Genomic DNA, 21,014 nt, shown 5'->3' with positions numbered 1-21,014 from the left:
TGTGGAGAAGAAGGGGTGGGGTAGGGAAGAGAACACTTGATTGTATCAGGGGCCAAGGGGGAGGAGTCCTATTCCACCTGGTTTACAGGGAACAAGGTTTTCATAACCTGGCAGGAGTCAAGAGGGAATGGTCCTAGGGCTATGGAATATATGAAACTTGTGGTAACTGGCCAGGTGTCCTAGAAATATCACCCCTTGCACCCCTAGATGGTTTGTTTGGACAGTGCCAGACAGGTGCAGGGAGAGTCCGGCCCCTCCTGCAGGTCACTTCACCCATCCTCCAGAGATTGCAAGGTGTGCTTCGGCAGCTCATGTCCCAAGGTAAGTGAGAAAGAAAGGTTGGGGAGAGGGGCAGGGACCTGTCAGTTAAGGGCAAAGGAAATGAGAGTTGAAGCTTTCCCCAGACAAAGATGTGTCTCTTCCCTGTCCTAATCTACCCTAGTCATTTCTAACACTCTTACATCTATAATCATCCATTCTGCTGAGGAAAACTAAGTCAGCATTTAGGTGGATTACCTTTTAATGGACACTAGAGGGTTCCAAAAGAGCAATTTAGACCAGGACAGGGGCCACTAGGATCAACATACAATGCTCTTGGCCAGCCTCACATTTGAGTTCTGCCTGGGCATCAGGACCAGGAACCTAAGAATGATTTTACTGAAAGAACCTTTTTTTTTTTTAAGTGAAATCTAAGTAAGGTCAGGGCAAAATACAAGGGAAGAGAAGAAAGAAGAGAGATGGAGCATGTATGATTCTTTATACGCTGACTTATCTGGGAGCTAAAAATCAAGAGTCCTTATTGATCCAGGCAGGGATAATTCAAAAAGCCCAGCCGGGTGATATTATGGGTAAGCTGAGGCTACTGAATCTCTTGAATTCCGAATTCTGAGTTTCTTTAAGGCTATAGCTGATGGCACTAATAAGGCACGTTCCCAGGAATGTCTTGAGTAGACATTGTACTTCCAACCTGAATGAGATGGGGAGATTTAGTCTCAATATTAAAAAAGAAAGAAAGAAAGAAAATTTAGAAGGAATATTCAGGGATAGACAAAATGAACTAGCCCTGAACCCTTCTCATTTTCTCTTTGAACTGTGTTCCCTTCAACTTACATATGGGGGAGGAAGGAGGGAGGTGACTTAGTAGAAAGAGAGCCAGACCTGGAGATAGGAGGTCCTGGATTCAAATCTAGCCTCAGATACCTTCTAGCTGTATAAACCTGGGCAAGTCACTTAACCCTAATAGCCTAGCCCTTACTACTCTTCTGCCTTGGAACCAATACTGCATATTGATTCTAAGATGGAGGGAAAGGGTTTTTTTTTTTTAAATAAAACATACATTTTGGGAATTATTTTTAGTCTCATTCTGGTTCTCTGGATGAACTAACCTGTCCCAAAGTGCCATCTTCTTTGGGCTTCTCCACCCCCTCAGGCCTATCCTGGCAGGATGACCTCACCCAGTATGTGATATCCCAGGAGATGGAGAGGATCCCCCGACTCCGACCACCAGACCCTGGCTCCAAGGACAGGTAGGGCCTGGGGACATGTTCAACAAGAAGAGAAATCACCTCTACCCTCAAGGAAACTCCAATATAGATGGATGGATTTTGTAGCTCACCTGAAAGGATTTTTGTGCTGAAAAAAGAAAGACTAGAGGGTCTAAGAACTGACCTGAGGATCTATAGACAGGCTCTGTGGGGCTGAGGCAGGGTTATGGCATGGTTTTGCTGGTCTCAGCTAGCCTGCTGCCCCAGGAGTTGGCTATTGGTTTAGTTAACTGCCCTCCTGCCCAGTCCTCATTTCACATATGTGATATGACATTCCTGGGCTAGGAAGGGATGGGCCACAAGAATGGCTTGTTTTCTTCTCCTGCAGTGGGGAAATGAGGGCCATTAACTGGGGGACAAAGAACACTGAGATACACATAGCATACAGTGGCATGGTGGATGGTGGGCATCTGAATGACCTAGAGGGCTGGAAGCCAGCGTACAGTCCTGCTGCCATGATTGGGAGAAGATATTTGCCTTCCCCCCTTCTCTATCTCCACTCTCACACTGTTTGTTCCTAGCAGCTGCTTTTATGGGGCCAGGATGATCAAGTCACAGGAGCTACCCTAGCCTTGCCCTGTGCCCTGGGCTGCAACTGCCTCCTTAGAGTGGATGTCCCAACCTCCAGCTAGCTATAGACCCTTCTGTACCACTGCTCTTCCTGCCCTATCTGCTACCTGTCAGTCCTTCCCCACCACACACATTGCTTTCCTCCCCAGGTCCAGCCTGGCAGCCAGGAGACCTACTCTCCCTGGGGAGTTGCTTCCACCTGGCCCCCCAACAGGCTCTGCCCCTGCAGCCCAGCATCGGCTTCAGAGGCCTCTGCTGGGTGGGGGTGGGGGTGGAGCTCTGCTGCCTTCCCTCCCAGCTGAACTGCTGCCTCCACTCCTGGAGCATCTGCTGCTGCCCCCACAGCCCCCACTCCCTGCCCTGAGCTATGAGCCCACAGTGCTGCAACCCTACCTATTTCACCAGGTGAGACCTAAGAGCAGCCATTCCTTGTCCGCAGCCACCCCTTCTTCTAACGCACCTCAACTTTCTTCTGACCACAAGCTCTGCTTTCCTACACAGTTTGCCTCCCAGGATAGTTCCCGGGCCTTGGAGAACTCCCCAGGGTTGGTCACAGTCGTCCCCCAGCCAAAGGTGGAGCCCCCAGCCCTCTTCAGCAGAACTGCTTCTAAGAATGTGTTTGGTGCCCATCCCAGCCTCTCCTACAGGAACCCTCCAGGGCCTGTACCTGCCCAGCTCTTCCAGGACCCTGGACTCCTCTACCTGGCTCAGGAGACCCCTGCCTCAGTCAGGGTCAAGGGTCAAAGACTACAAGAACAGGGAGGCAACAGCCAGGGAGAAGATTCCCTACAGACCTATGGGGAGGAAGGGATAGGGGGAACTGGGGAGCAGGAACCAGAGCCTCCTGCTTTAGCATCCCTAGCCCCAGGCCCCCAGCCAGGTGAGTGAGTCTCCCTGCCTGCCTACCATTTTATTCTCTCTTTCCATTCTTAGTCTTATTCATCCATCCATCTATCTTTCCCTTCTTTCAGCCTCCCGCTTCCCTGTCTCTTGGGGATATCAGCCTGTCCAGGACTGTGGCCCCCTAGATGAAATCCAGAATGCCTCTAGTCTCTCTGGCATGAGTAGTTTTCTCAGAATCCTTGGAAATGAGCTGGGGACAAGATTGGCTTCCTCAGTATACCCTTTGAAGCTGTGCAAATCTGATCCTCCTTTTGTACTCTTCTTCGTCCCTTGTACCCATGGCACCACTTCTTTGCTTCCCCTCCCACCACAGCTCTGAGCTCTCTCTCTCTCTCTCTTTCTCTCTGGTCCCTGGCAGATGTGCTTCTGCAGAGACTGGCAGCAGTGCTGGCTAACTATGGGGTGGAGTTAAAGCAGCTGAGTCGGGAGCAACTCACCAGCCTCTACACTCTGATGCAGCTGCTGCCCAAGGGTATGGGAAAGAGCCAGGGTGAGTGTCCGGGCAGAGAGATCTGAGGATCCTGGGAAAGGCAGCTCTAGGGAAGTAAGTGGTCAGTGTCCCGTGGCTTTATAGCCAGGAAATAGGAAGGAAATCATAAATCCCATGACAAGGAGCAGGCCCATGGTGAGAAAAAGCAAAATAGAAGCAGAAGGAACAGACAGGTAGTAGTAGTTAAAGAAACAGGACAGTCAGAAGGTGCATAGGTGGCTCAGTGGATTAAGAACCAGGCCTAAATGTGGGAAGTCCTGGCTTCAAATCTGGCCCCAGCCACGAACTATTGGTGTGACCCTGGGCAAGTCATTTAACTAACCCTCATTGCTTAGCCTTTACCACTCTTCTTCCTTGGAACCAATACACAATATTGATAGAAAGAAAGAAATGAAGGAAGGAACCAGCCAAGAACAAAAAATGAAGAGAAAGTGGAAATGATGGCAGGGCAACAATTTGAGTGGCATCATTGATGGTATCCTAGTCAATGACAAGAATGGCAATGGAACAGATACCTTCATCCAGAGCAGTGGTTCCCAGACTTTTTTGGCCTACCGCCCCTTTTCCAGAAAAAAATATTACTTAGCCCCCTGGAAATTAATTTTTTTTAAATTTTAATAGCAATTAATAGGAAAGATAAATGCACCTGTGGCCATCACCACTTCCTCTGGATCGCTGCAGCACCCACCAGGGGGCAGTAGCGCCCACTTTGGGAATCACTGATCTAGAGCATTCTCTCTCTCTCTCTCTCTCTCTCTCTCTCTCTCTCTCTCTCTCTCTCTCTCTCTCTCTCCTGTGTTGGGTTCTCTTCACCTTTGCCTAATAAGCCTTTTCTATCCTTTTCACAGGTGAAGCTAGAAATACTGATGCTGAGACAAAGAAAGTAAGCAGATAGAGCCCAAACTCTACTGAATTTACCCCAACATCAACCCCTTTCCTTCTCATAGAGCCATGGAATTTTATACCAGGGAAGAAACTTTAGTGATTGCCTCTAATCCAACATCACTACATACAAACAGAAAAAGTGCAATCATAGATTAATTGGACCCAGCTACTCAGTAGCAGAGCCAAGACAAGAACCTTCTTCTGACTACTAATCTGGGGTCTTTCCATAATTTCATGTGTTGTCATACCGCCCATTCCAGCCTCATTGTATGAGATTTCCCTGACCCCACTCCCCTATGACAGGATCTCAGTGACCCAGAGTCCTAACTATACCTATGTTAGGGTCCCTTTGCAATCCTTCTACTAATCTGCATCAGTCTCTCAAAGTCTCTCTTTACTCTTTTGGGCAGGCAGTGGAAGGAGATATGCAGCTCACTGTCGATAGAGTAGAAGCTCCTTCTGCCATGGTTTCCTTACCTGAACTCCCTGTTGGTAGCACCACCCCAATTCATGCTCAGAGAGCTGAAGTGGAAGGCCCCAGCAAGTCCCCACTTTCCCATGCTATTCCTGTCCTGATGGAGAAGAAGAGTCCATCGGGCCAGAAAGGGCTCTCTGGGGGAGAGCAGCCCCCAGCTCATTCTGCAGAGGAGTATGGCTACATAGTTACAGACCAGAAGTAAGAATTCTTGGAGAGGGAAGACCATGAGAACCCAGAGGCAGGCAAGGGGGCAAGAAGGAGTGAGATAGGTAGACTACTTGCCTTGCATCAAACAAAGGCAATATCATTATGGGTAGAAAAGAGGATATTAGACCTGAAGGAAGATGGGAACTGATTGATGGTTATATGGTGGGAGAAGAAGGTCATGGTGGAAAGCTGTTTACTGGGCTCTTGATGCTATGAAATGAAGGTATCTTCCAAGATGATGTAACTGAGAAGTCCCTCCCTCCCGCTTCCTCTGTCCGCTCTAATCCCAGGCCCCTGGGACTGACTGCTGGTGTCAGGCTCTTGGAAATCTTGGCAGAACACATCCACATGTCTTCTGGGAATTTCATCAATATCAGGTGGGGCTGATGCCCTGAACTTTTGGATGGGGGAATATGGTGATGGGGGTAGAAGGGGAGGGAAGCCAGAGTGGCTCCTTGTTCTCTCTTGGATGGAGCCCCATCTGGGCTTGGTAGCACACTAATCTAGAACTAGTCTCACATCTTTTATTGTTTCCCCTTGAAAGCTCAACTTTATCCCTTCCTCAGTCCAACCAAATTACCATCAGCGACTGAGCCTTGAGGGGTTGGGACCATAATGCGGCTCTTATCTTTCAGCGTGGTGGGATCAGCCCTCACCTTCCGAATCCGGAACAATGAGCAGAACATGTCTTTGGCCGATGTGACGCAGCAAGCTGGTAAATGCCACCCCCAGCCCCATCTTAACCCCTGACTCAGATCTGTTCACCATTATCCTGATGAACCCAGCTTACCCACAGGGCATGGCATGGCATGGGGTGGCGTGAGTATCCTTGCAGGCTGAAAAAAGCCTAAAATGTCTCCTTCTTCTAGGACTGGTGAAGTCAGAGCTGGAAGCAGAGACAGGGTTCCGAATCGTGCAGACAGGAGTGGGCCAGGTATGCAAGGAAGTCTCTTTAGGTTGGGGTTGATGCCAGCACCAGGGTCTCTAAGGGAATGAGGGAAAGGATATTAGCGGTACTGAGGGGAAACTGAGGTACAACTTAGAGAATTGATTTAGGATCAAAGGATTGACACCTGGAAGGGACCTCAGAAGGGTTCAGTGCCAGGTGATTAGTAAACAAACATTTACTGAGCACTACAATAGGTGCCAAAATATACAAAGGAGGCGGGGAATGGCCTCTGCTCTCAAGCTTATATTCTGGCTGGAAAACTACACACAGGCACACAAACACTAAGTGTACTAGTAATAAATTCAAGGTAATTTGAAGAGGGAAGAGCATTAGCAAATTGGAGAAATCAAGGAAGGTTTCACAGAAGAGATAAACCTCTGTTGAGTCTTGGAGAAGAGAGAGAAAGCTGCGTGGCTTTGGGAAGACCACTTGACTTTCTCTGGGACTCAGACACTGCATCCATAAATGAGGAGTTTGGACTACATGTTCCCTAAGGTCCTTTCCAGATCTGACATCATTTAGTTCTGTGGAGAAGATGGTGATGATCCAAGCATCCCCTTTTTACACGCTGTTCTCTCTCCTACCAGCAGGGGGTGCTGCTGGCTTTCTAAATGAGGGCAGCACCACCTGCGGTTTCTATAAATTTGAGATAGATTGGGGAGGAAGGAGAGTGAGAAACCTGGGGCAGGTTAAGAGGGGTTTATTTTTTACAAGTTCTATTATTACTGTCTGGACTAAAATGGAAATACCCAGAAAGAGTGAGCTGCAGGGGCAGCTAGGTGGCTCAGTAGATAGAGAGCCAGACCAAGAGACCCATGTTCCTGGATTCAAATTTAGCCTCAGATACTTCCCTAGCTCTATGATCCTGGACCAATCACTTGACCCCTGTTGCCTAGCCCTTACTATTCTTCTGCCTTAGAACCAATGTATAGCATCAATTCAAAGAAGATAATGAAGTTTGTTTTGTTTTGGTTTTTGTTTTTTTTTTTTAAGTGAGCTGCAAGGGCAGCTAGGTGGCTCAGTAGATAGAGAGAACCAGACCTAGAGACCCATGTTCCTGGGTTCAAATCTAGCCTCAGATACTTCCTAGCTGTGTGACCCTGGGCAAGTCACTTAATGCCTGTCACCTAGCCCTTATGGCTCTTGTGCCTTAGATCCGATGTGTGGTATCAAAGAGGGTAATGATTAAAAAAAAAGAATGAGCTATCTCTCCCTAAAAGTAAGATCTGCCTTTCCACCATGGCTGAAATTCTATCAAGCTGTTCCTTTGGACTAACTGTCACCTTCTCTCCTATTAAAATGTAAATAATCTTTTGTTGGAGCAATAGCTGATATCTTTATGCATTCTGGTGAATCAGCTGATCATATTAGTGATGGAACTCTGCCATGGCCTGAAAGCATTAGGTCCCTGAGTCTGAATTCAGGTTCTGTCACTTATTAGCTGGCTGGCCTTGGGCAAACTTCTAAGCCTCTCCCAATCTCATTTCCCTCCTCTCTAGAAGGGAGGGTTAGATTAGATCAGAGGTTCTTAGCCTTTTCTGGGTGTTCCACCTTTTGGGCAGTCCAGCAAAGCAGATAGCCTCCTTTTTAGAACCATGTTCTTAAATACCTAAAATGTATAAGATTGCAAAAGACACATTATATAAAAACACAGTTTCAAACTATTAAAAAGACAACAACACATTAATGGAAGCCAGGCTAAGAGTCCTTGGATTAGAGGATCTCTGAGATGTCTTCCAGCTCTAAATTTTATGATGCTGTGATACTGAGAAGGAAAGGGTGATAGTATAGTTACTACAGGAGAAAGCAACCTGGACTCAAAGCCAGAAGACCACTTTTATAAGCTGGGTGGCTTGCCTAGTCACTTCTGAACTTCAGTTTCCTCATATGTAAAATGATAGAGTTGGACTGAATGATTTCTTAGGGCATTTCTGACAGTCAATAGAGCTGAAAGGAAGAAACTCAACCAACAGTTATTTATCAAACACCAACTAGGTGCCAGGCACTGAAGATACAAGCCTACAATGAATTAGTCCCTGCCCTTGAGCTTACATGATATCAGAAATGGTAACATTTCTCTTATTTTGTGAATCTCTGGTTTTTGGCACATAGAAAATGTTTAATCTGGGAAGTTAGATAGAGCTCTTGGCCTGGAATCAGGAAGAACTGAGTTCAAATTTGTCCTTACACACTTATTAGTGGTCAAATCACTTAACCTCTAATTTGCCTCAGTTTCCTCATCTGTAAAATGGAGATAACAATAGTACCTATCTTCCAGAATTATTATCAAATGAGATAATGAGTATAAAACATGTAGCATGTTGCCTGACGCTTAATAAGTGCTGTATAAAAGTTACCAATTATTTTTTTTAAACCCTTACCTTCCGTCTTGGAGTCAATACTATGTATTGGTTCCAAGGCAGAAGAATGTTAAGGTTAGGCAATGAGGGTCAAGTGACTTGCCCAGGTTCACACAGTTGGGAAGTGTCTGAGGCCAGATTTGAACCCAGGACCTCCCATCTCTAGGCCTGGTTCTCAATCCACTGAGCTACCCAGCTGCCCTCTGCCAATTATTACTAATAGATGTTTACTGACCTCTATAAAGGAGGGTCTAGGCACTAATATTAATGACTTCACACTTTTTCCAAGTGCCTCTCCTGCTTTTACCCTAAACCACCAGGCAAAGGGATGGGCAGGGGGACCGGGGCATCACCAGGGATTCTCTTTAACTGATTCCTTCTAGGAGTATTAACTTAGCTTGAGACTGAGATGAAGGCTTTTCTCACCCCTGAGCATTTCTGTCCTGACCAACTCCCTTGAACTCAGTAAACTCAACTCCCTTACAAAACACTGTGTTGACAGCGTGAAGAAGCAGCTGCAGTGCTGCCCCGGCCAGCCCGAGGGACTCCCCCACTTCGTTCTGTGCTGCTGACCCTGGTGGCCCTGGCAGGTGTGGCAGGGCTGCTTGTGGCTGCAGCCTTGGCCATCTGTTTGAGGCAGCATGGACGGCTTCGGGAGAAGGAACGCCTGGCAGCCCTGGGGCCTGAGGGAGCCCATGCCGATACCACCTTGGAGTACCAGGTTTGTGCTCCCTGGGGATCTGGAGGGGAGATGGGCATAGGAGGAGAGAAGAACTTAGAAATAGCTAGGACACCAGGGTCTGGTGAGTTGGACCAAGCAAACTGCAGGGCACAGTATGGAGAGAATGAGATGATCAGGAAGTTAGCTGCATCACAAACAGTAAATTCCCTGCCCCTAAATATGTACCAGAAGAGGCTAGATGTTGACCACCCCCTTTAGAATGCAGTGCCTACATTTGGGGAAGGCTGTACTGAATAGCTTCCAAAATCTCTTTCCACTCCAAAGTTCCATGAATCATAAATGCCATTCAAATAGATCTTCTGCTCTAAAAAGAGACACAGAGAAAATCATTCTTCCCACTGGAGCTGTCTTCATTTGGAAATCAACCAAACCCAGTAGACTAAGCTCTGGGAGAACCGACACTGTTTTATCTACATTTGGTATCTCTTCTAGCACCCCGGCCAGCGCTCTGTACTCTGAGGTTAGCATTAGAATGGAAATGATTACTTAAATAGATAAACCTTGGAATAAAATGTCCCAATATATAAAACTTGGATATTGATGAAAAGACTAAAAGATATCCTTGGACCCCACCCAATGGCTTCTGAACCTAGTCTCACTTCCTCTGGCTCCCCAGGAACTGTGCCGCCAGCACATGGCCAGCAAGTCTCTGTTTAGCCGGTCCGAGGGGCCACCAGAGCCCTCGAGGGTGAGCAGCATCTCCTCTCAGTTCAGTGATGCTGCTCAGGCCAGTCCCAGCTCCCACAGCAGCACTCCATCCTGGTGTGAGGAGCCTGCTCAAGCCAACATGGACATCTCCACAGGACACATGATCCTGGTCAGGATGGAAGCTAAGGATCTAGGGGGCTGCAGCAGGGAGGGAAAGGGCTGGCACATGAAGGATTTGACCTAGTTTGGTGGAAAGTGGTATCTAGGGGAAGAAAAGATACCAAGCTGTGGCTTCTACTCTCCAGGCATATATGGAGGATCACCTGAGAAACCGTGACCGGCTGGCCAAGGAATGGCAGGCCCTGTGTGCCTACCAGGCAGAGCCCAATGCTTGTAGCATAGCCCAGGGTGATGCCAACCTCAAGAAGAATAGGAACCCTGACTTTGTACCCTGTGAGTGGCCTCTGGCCCTAGCCTAGTAGCCCTGCCCTGCCCATTGCCCCTGCCCACTCCCTTTCCTGCTCTGGCTTCTGGGTTGTTGGGTGAAAGGGCTTGAGTGAGAAGCCTGGATATCTTTAATGGGAAGCCTTTTCTTGGTGGAGTGCTGACCAGTGGGGAAGCTGTTGGTACCCTGATGACCTAAAGATGGTTGTGGGGTGGGTTCTGTGCAGATGATCATGCCCGAATCAAGCTGAAGGTGGAAAGCAGCCCTTCTCGGAGTGATTATATCAACGCTAGCCCCATTGTGAGTACTGAACTCCCCATCAGCAAAAAGGCCAATCCCAGCTCCCATCTTGACCTGAGTTTCTTTCCTTTTTCCTTGTTGGTCATCGTTTCTATCATGAATTCCCCTTTTTCTTGGCTTCTATCCTGGTCCCAATCCTCTAAAAAGCTTTGCCTGTCATTATTTTAATGATAACAGTAATAACTCAGCTCTAGATTGCTTTAAAGCCTAGAAAACATTATAGCCCAGTGAGAATAGCATCTCCATGTTAGGGATGAGCAAGCTGAGACCCAGAATCACACCACTGGTGAGCTAGGATTTCAACACACATTTCTCTCGACCCTCAATTCAGTCTCCTTTTTACTATGTGATGCAGCTTCCTCTTGCAGCCAAACTAGGAGTCAAACCCAACCCCAACCCCTTCTATTCTGTTATTGTTTCCCATTCTTGATTGTGCTTCTCTTCTACCTCAACATGACGTACCTCCGCTAGATCGAACATGACCCACGGATGCCAGCCTACATTGCCACCCAGGGCCCGCTGTCCCACACTATTTCGGACTTCTGGCAGGTGAGCTTCTAGAACAGGATGGTGATAAATGAGGAGGGCTGCCCCACTTTGGTGCAGCCCAGGAAATGGGGAGGTGGGCAAGGCTGTAACAGAGCAATTGTCCTGGCTTCCTGATCCTCTGACCCTGTGGGATCTCTGCTCTCTCAGATGGTGTGGGAAAATGGCTGCACAGTCATCGTGATGCTGGCACCCTTGGTGGAGGATGGAGTCAAGCAGTGTGACCGCTACTGGCCAGATGAGGGCTCATCCCTCTATCATGTCTATGAGGTTGGGAAGGGAGAAAAGGGAGGGTGAAAAGAAGGAAACAAACAGAGAGGGAGGAGGAAAGTCATGCAGAAAAAGGAAAAAACACACAAACTCTGGGCCCTTTAAAGAAAAGGGAGAAGGAAATTGGGATTAGAGAGTAAACTCCTCTCACCAACATCCACTGACATGTCTATCAATCAGTATTTCTTTTCTTTTTCTTTTAAAACCCTCATTTTCTATCTTAGTAACAATTCTAGCAAGAACTAGACAAACAGGGCTAAATGACTGACTCAGGGTCACACAATTAGGAAGTGTCTAAGGCCGGATTTGAACCCAGGTGCTCCCTACTCCAAGCCTGGCACTCTATTCATTTGGCCACCTAGTTGCCCCTCAATCAGTATTTCTTTTTTTTTAAGATTTAAATATTTTATTTTTTTAGGAAAATTTTCCATAGTTCCATGATTCATGTTTTTACTTTCCCCTTCACCCCTCCCCCCTGTAGCCAACACGCATTTCTACTGCTTTTAACATGTGTCATCTAGCAAGACTTATTTACATATCATTGATAGTTGCATTGGTGTGGTAATCAGTATTTTTTTTTCTTTTCTTTTAAATTTTTTCATTTCCAGTGGTTCCCAAACTTTTTTGGCCTACCGCCCCCTTTCCAGAAAAAATATTACTTAGCCCCCTGGAAATTAATTTTTTTTTTAATTTTAATAGCAATTAATAGGAAAGATAAATGCACCTGTGGCCATCACTGCTCCCCTGGATCACTGCAGCACCCACCAGGGGGCGGTGGCGCCCACTTTGGGAATCACTGATTTATACGTAGAAACAATTTTTTTAAACCCTTACCTTCCATCTTAGAATCAATATAGTGTATTGATTCTAAGTGGTCTAAGAACAGTGGTAAGGGCTAGGCAATGGGGGTTAAGTGACTTGCCCAGGGTCATATGGCTAGGAAGTGTCTGAGGGCAGATTTGACCTAGTTTGGCCTGGCTCTCAAGCCACTGAGCTACCCAGCTGCCCCCTGACAATTGTTTTTTGACATTTTAAAATTCAGATTTTCTCCCTCCCTCCCCTTTTCCTCCTTCCTAAGGTGGTAAAGAGTCCGATATAGGTTATACCCATGCTTTCATGTAATGCATATTTCCATACTGCTCATGTCATGATAGAAGGCACGTGTCAGACATACAATAGAAATGGCATGAAGGAAATCTAATAGAAGATGGTGCACTTTGATCTGCACTCAGACTCCAATAGATCCTTCTTCACTGTAACCAGCATTTTCATCATGAATCCCTCCTGGTTATCTTGGAGTCAATCAGTATTTCTTAAGCAGTGTTCTTTGCCCAACACTGCTAGGTACCCCCTGGGAGATAAAAGAAGTTTAAGAGGTGATTCATGCCCTCCAGGAGTTTATGGTTTAACTTGGACAACTTAGACAACTATTAGACATGCTATGATTCCCATTTAAAAAATTAAAAAACAGGAGTTCAGAGTTGTCTAGGTGACTTGCCAGAGACTATACAGTGATATAGAGGTGGAGAAAAGCACTAGATTTAGCCAGAAGACTTGTGTTCAAATCCTGGTCCTGTCTTTTACTAGCTTTCCCTTTCAGGGTCCCAGTATAAATTGAGAAAGTTGATCTATTTGATCTCTAAAGACCATTGTAGTCAAGTCAACAATCATTTTATTTACTTATTTTTAAACCCTTACTTTCTGTCTTAGTAACAACTCTAAGACAAAAAGACAAAGAGTTAGGTGTATAGAGTTAAGTGACCCGCCCAGGGTCACATAGCTACGAAATGTGAGGCCAAATTTGAACCCAGCTCCTTCTGTCTCCAAGCCTGGCACTATCCACTGTGCCACCTAGATGCTCCTCACCAAACATTTTATTAAACCCTTAGCTTCTGCTTTAGAAGCAATACTATGTATTGGTTTCAAGGCAGAAGAGTAGTAAGAGCTAGGCAATAAGGGTTAAATGACTTGCCCAGGGTTACACAGCTAGGAAGTGTCTGAGGACAGATTTGAACCTAAGACCTCCTGTCTCTAGGCCCAGTTCTCAATCTACTGAGCCACCCAGCTGCCCCTCAACAAACATTTTATTCATCAGGCATTAGTGATACAAAGAAAGGCAGAAACAGTCCTACCCTATTAGAATATGAGGACCTCATATTCTAATGAGGGAGACAGTGCAAACAACTCTGTACAAGATATATTCTAGCAGCAGATGCTCTCACGAATGCCAAATGAGTAGTTCAAGATAGCAACTGCCTTCAGAAGAGAGGGAGAGATCCTTGTCAATTAGGATGGTTAAGGAAGACTGCAAGAATGAGGTTGGGATGGAACAGAGCCTTGAAAGGTTCCAATAAGTGGAAAGAGAAAGAAAAAGAGGGTGATAGTCTTTGAATAGGGAGATCAAAGGTGAAAAGATTGGAAAGCACAAGCTATATGCTGGGGACAGTGAGAGAAATCCACCCCAGCCACCCACCCACCCACCCACCCATTAACAAAGAGGATCTCCAGGACACTGAGTCCCTTCTCCATGCAGGTGAACCTGGTTTCAGAGCATATCTGGTGTGAGGACTTCCTGGTGCGCAGCTTCTACCTGAAAAACGTGCAATCCCAAGAGACTCGCACCCTGACCCAGTTCCATTTCCTCAGCTGGCCAGCTGAGGGGACCCCAACCTCGACACGGCCCCTACTGGACTTCCGCCGGTGAGCACTAGACCCTGAGATATGGGATAAAGAGCAAGGAGGACTGGGATGGGATGGAGCCAGAATTAGATTTCGTCTAGTTTGAGAGAAACAAGGAGCATGGAAATTTGGTCATTTAGCAAAAGGCAACAGTACAGGCACCCTGGTCAGGGGGTCCTGGAGCACTGAGGGACCAGGATCAAGGGGAAAACTCCCATATGTCCAAGAGTCTTGGCAATACTCCCGCTCCTTGTCTTGGTAGAAGGTGAAGTGGGGCTGGGAGTGCAGAGGGAAGAGAGATGTGAATTTTGTGAAATGGAACTCACAATGAGGCTCAGGTTCCAGTTCCCCATTATCTCCCAGCCTACTCCTTTCCTCCAAGAACTAGTTCATAAGACCTAGGAAGCCCTGCCTGATCTCTCAGTCCAGTAATGAGTAGTGCAAAGGAAAGAACCAGCTGAGACTTAAGATCAGAGCTTAAGAGCTGGAAGAGAACCTAAAGGTCCCCTAGTCCAATCCCTTCCATTTTCCAGATGGGTAAACTGAGACCCAGAGAATGGCAGAGGCAGGATTTGAACCCAGGACCTCTGATTCCAAATCCAGAGCTCTTTGCACTGCACCACATTGTGCCTTCCTACTTTAGGAACTCAATCTCTGGCCTCTCACCCTGGGATGCTCTCCCTTCTCTGCATCCCTCAATTCAGGACTGTCTTATCTATGCCCATCTCCTTTAATTCTTTCAATTTTCTGCCACTCTCTGTCCTCCATTTCCATCTCTCTGTTTCTCCAGCTTGTTCTATCTCCTCAGTTGCCTCTCTGTCTCTCTCTATCTCTCTGTCTCTCTATCTTTCTCTCCCTCGCAGCTGCCAGTGTCATTTTTGTGATCTGCAGCTAGTATTCTGGCTTCAGTTGCATAGTCACAAAAGTGATCATTGGCAGGTGTGGCTGCTGCACGGACAGGATGGATGGGCCCCAGGAAAGCCCCAGCAGGCCTCCTGAGAGGATAGGGCTCTGGGGGACCCTGACAGAGGGCAGAGAAGAAAGGGAGGAAAGAAGTTGTTATTGTTTCTTAGGGCTTTGGTGGACCCATTTTGGGGATGTGGGTGGGAACAATCCCATTTAGCCACAAAAGCCACATTGCTGCCTATGGTATCTCTCCTACCACCACCACTACCCCTGTGGAATGCTCCCCTTTGGACAGGCAGATTTCTAGGATTCTTCTCCTTGCTCCCACTTTTTTACCCCTCCACACTCTCTCCCACATCTCTCTCCCATACTTCATTCACAAAACTTCTAGTCACTGGAAAAAGAGAAAAGGGAAACCGAGGCTGATATGGGAGTTCGAGATCTGGGTTCAAATCCTAAGCATTTGGCAAAGTGTTCAGGGTCATCCTTATAACTATCTGACTTCTGTGCTGGAAAAGCTACATGACCCTACTCCCTCCCTCCCCCAATCAGGTGGAGATTCAGTCTCAGAAGGAAGTTAGCCCATAGGATGCAACTGCCCAAAGCTGGTTCAAAGCTCCATCCATCTTCCCCCAGGGAACTGGGAGAGGCTTCAGAGACTAAGCTAGTAGGTCTTATAAGTGACTCGCCTTTCTTCCCCGTCTTCAGGGAAGATCAGGACTTGAGTTCAACACTGCTAGTATGAGGGGAGATGAGGGGCAGGGGACCCACAGACAAAATGTATAATAAGGGGCAAATGCTGAGTTGGTCACTGACCGATAAAAGCAAAGAAGAATGAACTAGGATTGGGGGTCAGAAAATCTGAGCCCTAATGGACTACAAGACTCTTGGACACATAACTTAGTTATGTAATCCCATGAGGATAAAACCATTTAAAATTTAAAATTTCATAAATCTAAAATGTTTAAAGTACTATTAAACTGAGAGCCTATTTACAAAGGGACTCCTTGTACATAGCAACACAGCATGCTGGTGTTTAATGCCTTCCCGTTCAACTCATCCCCTATCAGGTTCTGACAAGTGTCCATCCCCAAGGCTGGCCCCTTAGATAAGGAGGGATTCAGAGAATGAAAGAGCTTGGGCAAAGAGGAAAACAGTCTATGGTGTTGAGAAGGAACTGATGGGGGAAGGAACTACCAAGTGATCCCAAGAGACTGAGGACTCTAACAAGAGTTGGCCCTTGTTGACAGGAACAGGTCAGGGAGAGGATTCCAATGGAGGCATATAAGAAATCTAGAATCCTCCCAACATGGGGATTCTAGAGGCTTAGAATCCATCCCTCCACCCCTACTTCCCAAAGGCAAGTCCAGCCTTCCAAAATAGCAATGAACCTGAGGTGTGATCTCTAGTCATTACCCTCTCTTTCCCTACTCCCCAGTTTATTTTTGGCTGTCCTCCTTCAGCCTACCCCTAGGACTAATTCCAATACTTTCACAGGAGTCTTATCAAGACCCTAGACAGTTGTAACCACACCCTAAGCAGGATAAACAGAGGAGCGATGAGAAGATATTAAGGGCAAAGAGACAACTTACTGTGTGTTTCTTCATTTATGGCAGGGCCTGACTCTTCCCAGGATAATGCCATGTTAGGGGTTCCTAATGATATAGACACACTGTTCTCCCCTTCCCAACTGATTTACTCCTTAGTCTGAAATCTCAGGCTCTCCACAATGTGGCCTCAGCCTATCTTTTCAGCTGCTTGTCCTTATGACCCCTTCACCCCATCCCTCTGGCCCTTTTCTTGTTCCCTTCCACTGGAGTGGGAGAAGGAATAAAAACTGCACATTACTCTTCTTTATACATCCAAACTGGATTACTTAGCTAATACTCAAATTCTACCTTCCATTCCCCAATTTTATAAGCCCCCATGCCCAGAAGTCACTTCCTCCTCTTTCTGCCTTTGAGATTCCCCATCTTCCTTCAAGGCTCAGATTTGGGGGCTTTCTTCCCTGTGCTCCCTTCTCTATTTCTCCCAAATCCTCTCACCCCTCCTAATGAAGTAAGCACTGTTCCTCTTTTAATATAACTCCAGTAAGTAGTCAAAAGTCTTTCCTTTGCCTCCTTCACCACTCATTACCTTGTATTATGCTTAACTGTGTATACATGTCGTTCCCATTAGCAGAATGTAAGCTCTTTGAGGGCAGGGACTGTGGTTTTCTTCCTTTTATACTCTCAGGGCTGGGCATGGTCAGTACTTAATAGATATTTATTGAAGACTTACACCTCTGGCTAACAAATAATTTTTGTTGTAGGAAGGTGAACAAGTGCTACCGAGGACGGTCCTGCCCCATCATTGTGCATTGCAGGTAATGTGTGTGTGTGTGTGTGTGTGTGTGTGTGTGTGTGTGTGGCCAAATGCTGCTACCTCCACCCCACTGGCCCTTTCTTATCCCCATATGTTGGGGTAGAAGAAGGAAAGAAGAGTAGAGATAATAGAAAATTAGAGAAATCATTCTCTAATAATAGAATTATTAATGTGGGTATCCCCAGAATAGTTCTGATCTGATACGGAGCCCTCATCCTTGATCCATGATTTCCAACCTTTATTTTTCCTGGTCTTTTCTTCAACTTTTGGTCTCCTCTGATCTTGACCCTTAAACCTCTGTCATTTCCAACTTCGATATGAGCTTCTGTACTCCCTTCCCCTTTCAAACTGGACCTGAGCTACACCCACCGCAAAACATTTCATTTCAGTGATGGAGCAGGAAGGACTGGTACTTACATTCTCATTGACATGGTGCTGAACCGGATGGCAAAAGGTGAGGTCTTTTCTTTCTCTTTCCCTCATCTCTGACTTATCTTCAGTTACTCATCTGAGCCCCAAGTCTTCCCAACTCCCATCTACAAAATCCAATTCTACCACTTCCTCTAGGATCTTGGGAGGTTCTCTCTCAGTGTCCCTTTGGGAATGCCCAACACCACTAAAACCCTTCTTCCTCAGGGGTCTCTTCTACTCCCCCCAAATTCCTATGTCTCTCCCTTCTATCAGGAGTGAAGGAGATTGACATTGCTGCTACCTTGGAGCATGTTCGAGACCAGCGGCCGGGGCTTGTCCGAACCAAGGTAGCTTTCTTCCCCTTTCTCCCTGGGCTCGTTTTGCCTTTTTGATTTTCTTCCTCTCTCCCTGGCTCACTCTTTACCATGTGCCTGCTCCTTGGCTCATAACTGCTCCAACTGCTATGGAGTTTTGAGTTTATTATATACTGGATTCAAACAAAGAACACAGAGAAAGAATCACAGCTGTGAAGGGGTCACAAATCATACAAAAACCCATTAAAGTCTAAAAAGTAGAGAGATAGGTCCAGGGTCAAAGGCCAAATTCCAACCACCAATTAGTAGGGGGTTAATTCTGGGAGCAGAAACATATTTCATAGAGAATTTTGCTAATTGAGTTCTGTCCTCTTGATTTACAGGATTGCACCTGGTCAGATAAAGTCTTGTCTAGCTTTGTCTGTGTCCCGCCTGATTATCTAAGTAATATATCTTTTTGGAGTTCAGGCTTCTTAATTATCAAGGAGAAAAATTGTTAACTCAGTAGCTGCTGGTCTGCTAAGGACTCAAAGCTTTCCCATAAGAATATTAAGAAAAGGTGGGGATCTGAAAATGAGTCAAAAGAGGAGTCTCAGATTTTTACCTTAGATTGCCCATTCTGTCTGTCCTGACATGCAGTGCAAAAAAAATCATACACACAGTTTTACTTGCCATTGATTTTGTAATGGGATCCAGATAAAATATCTGTTACAGACTCTATTTCTCTAAATGACTTCCAATAGCCTCCTGGAGGGGTCAAGTTGTTTTTGGATTAACCAGCCTGCTGGTACCAGAGCTTTTCAGGGCTCATGTGACCAGGACCAAACACAAAGATTGCCTCAGCCTGGATTGGTCACATAGGGAATCCAGATAACTGGCCCTATTTTGACCCTATTTCTCCAATCGGCCTTCCATACTTGGCCCTGGTTTAGCTGATGTCCATGAAATAGTCTGCACCCCTGTCCTTGTCTCTCTCTCTCCCACATGGTTCTATCCCCTGATCCCAACTATTCCTATTACAGTCCTGAAATTATACAGGTTGTTCTTTGTGGTAGGAGTTTGTCTGTCTCCTCCAGGCCTGGGTCCTGGCTCTCCAAGGGAAAGTCCTCGTCCTCTAATACAATTTTCTCTCCCCCTTACCAGGACCAATTTGAATTCGCGCTGACCGCAGTAGCAGAGGAAGTGAACGCCATCCTGAAGGCTCTGCCTCAGTGAAAAACCCAGATGTTTCTGCTTCCTTCCCCTCCTGTGGGCATGGTTCAACCCCTGTGGTCCCCTCATGCTCTCTGCAAGCATCTCTGCCCTATGTCAGAATCTCCTATTCTATATCTCTAGCCCCATTCTACCCTGGGCTTCTCGGAGCTGAACCTGAACCCCCTCTCCAAAATGGAGTGGGAATCAGACCTTCTCCTACATATCCTACCCAGATCTTGGGGGTTCCCACATACAGGAACCCCAGGTTCCACTAAAAGACAGTTGTCTGCAAAGTAGGAGAGGTGGGAGAAGGCCTACCGGCCTCTTCCTCTCTTCCTCTGCTTAACCTTCCAGTTCCTGTCTCCCTAAGGTCACAAGAGCCTCTAACTTTGATGCCTTTGGTATAGTCAAAAGTTGGGGATCAGGAGAGTTTCTAATCTTGAACTCTATTCCTCTTTTCCAGCCATCCTCCCCCAACTCTCAAATTTTCCCACCTTATAAAAAATTTTTCCCTGCCCTGGGACCAAAACAACTGCTGCCCAAACTCCCACTGTGGAAGAGGGGTCCAGGCTCTCTGCTCCCAGATTGTGTCTCTCTGGCATCCTTCCCTTTCTGGGCCATCCTTCTTCCCCCCACCCCCTAAACCTACCAAGCATCTGCCACTAGGCTCTTTTTCCCTCCATCACCCTTTCTAGAAAGATCTAATTTTGTATCAATGTGAATAAAGTCCGTGTTTTGTCTGTGCAGCTGCAACTCTTGACTCCTGCCTATCTCTTTCTGCCTGACTTCCAAGACCTCACTCTCAGCCTCTTATCTGTTTTCCCCAGTCATGGGGCTTGATTACCTGCCAGGTTTATCTTCCTCTCATTAGTAAGAAGCATATAGCTTTTTCTTGCAGTGCCGATACATTGGCACCCTCCCTCCACCTTCTGTACCACCTTGATGTCCTGTGGTCTGAGATGACACCCCAATCTCTCCATTACAGGAAGTTTCCTATCCATGTTGTTATTCATTCATTTCAGTTGTGTCCAACTCTTTGTGACCCCATGTGGAGTTGGGCTTTGTTTTTTGTTGTTGTTTTGTTTTTGGTTTTTTTTTGGCAGAAATACTAGAATGGTTTGTCATTTCCTTCTCCAGCTCATTTTACAGATGTGGATCTAAGACAAACAGGGTTAGGTGACTTACCCAAAGTCACATAGCTAATAAGTGTCTGAGGCTAGATTTGAACTCATGAGGATGTCTTCCTGGCTTTATTTTTTTATTTTTAAATATTTTCTCATGTTTACATGATACATTTTCTTACCCTTCCCCCTTCCAGAGCTGACAAGCAATTCCACTGGGTTATACAAATGTTATCATTTAATACCTATTTCCATATTATTCATTTTTGCAATAGAGCAATCTTTTGAAACAAAAACTCTAAGTCGTGTACCCATATAAACAAGTGATGTCATATGTTCTTCTTCTGCATTTCTACTCCCATAGTTCTTTCTCTTGACGTAGATAGTATTCTTTCTCATAAGTCCCTCGGGATTGTCCTGGATCCATTGCATTGCTGCTAGTAGAGAAGTCCCTTATATTTGATTGTTCCACAATGTTTCACTTTCTGTGTACAATGTTCTCCTGGTTCTACTCATTTTACTCTGCATCAGTTCATGGAGGTTCTTCCAATTTATATAGAAAGCCTCCAGTACATCATTCCTTACAGCACAATAGTATTCCATCACCATCATATACTATAATTTGTTTAGCCATTTCCCAATTGAGGGACATCCTCTCATTTTCCAATTTTTTGTCACCACAAAGAGT

At 46.2% G+C, this 21,014-nt stretch overlaps 1 protein-coding gene across 1 annotated transcript; it reads left to right on the top strand.

Moving 5' to 3' along the window:
• Window positions 1-296: 296 nt before the first annotated feature.
• PTPRN (protein tyrosine phosphatase receptor type N) lies at window positions 297-19,377 on the top strand. The gene is made up of 21 exons (XM_044667566.1): window positions 297-321; window positions 1,430-1,526; window positions 2,264-2,519; window positions 2,616-2,994; window positions 3,376-3,507; window positions 4,356-4,390; window positions 4,803-5,068; window positions 5,368-5,454; window positions 5,713-5,792; window positions 5,947-6,011; window positions 8,889-9,107; window positions 9,745-9,945; window positions 10,082-10,229; window positions 10,448-10,521; window positions 10,993-11,070; window positions 11,218-11,337; window positions 13,871-14,037; window positions 17,234-17,287; window positions 17,676-17,740; window positions 17,971-18,044; window positions 19,155-19,377. Exons 1-21 carry the CDS (start codon window positions 312-314, stop codon window positions 19,224-19,226), a joined length of 2,679 nt encoding a protein of 892 aa, XP_044523501.1. The 5' UTR covers window positions 297-311; the 3' UTR covers window positions 19,227-19,377.
• The last annotated feature ends 1,637 nt before the right edge of the window (window positions 19,378-21,014 follow it).

Source organism: Gracilinanus agilis, chromosome 3 (genome assembly GCF_016433145.1).
Source record: "Gracilinanus agilis isolate LMUSP501 chromosome 3, AgileGrace, whole genome shotgun sequence".
Classification (NCBI taxonomy): Eukaryota; Metazoa; Chordata; class Mammalia; order Didelphimorphia; family Didelphidae; genus Gracilinanus; species Gracilinanus agilis.
The sequence above is the reverse complement of the archived record's forward strand: the minus strand, read 5'-3'. Positions and strand labels throughout refer to the sequence as shown.

Coding starts and splice junctions, on each gene's coding strand:
- PTPRN (XM_044667566.1), top strand. Junction 5,069..5,367: donor TACATAGTTACAGACCAGAA/GTAAGAATTCTT, acceptor CTCTAATCCCAG/GCCCCTGGGACTGACTGCTG. Junction 18,045..19,154: donor CGGGGCTTGTCCGAACCAAG/GTAGCTTTCTTC, acceptor CCCCCTTACCAG/GACCAATTTGAATTCGCGCT.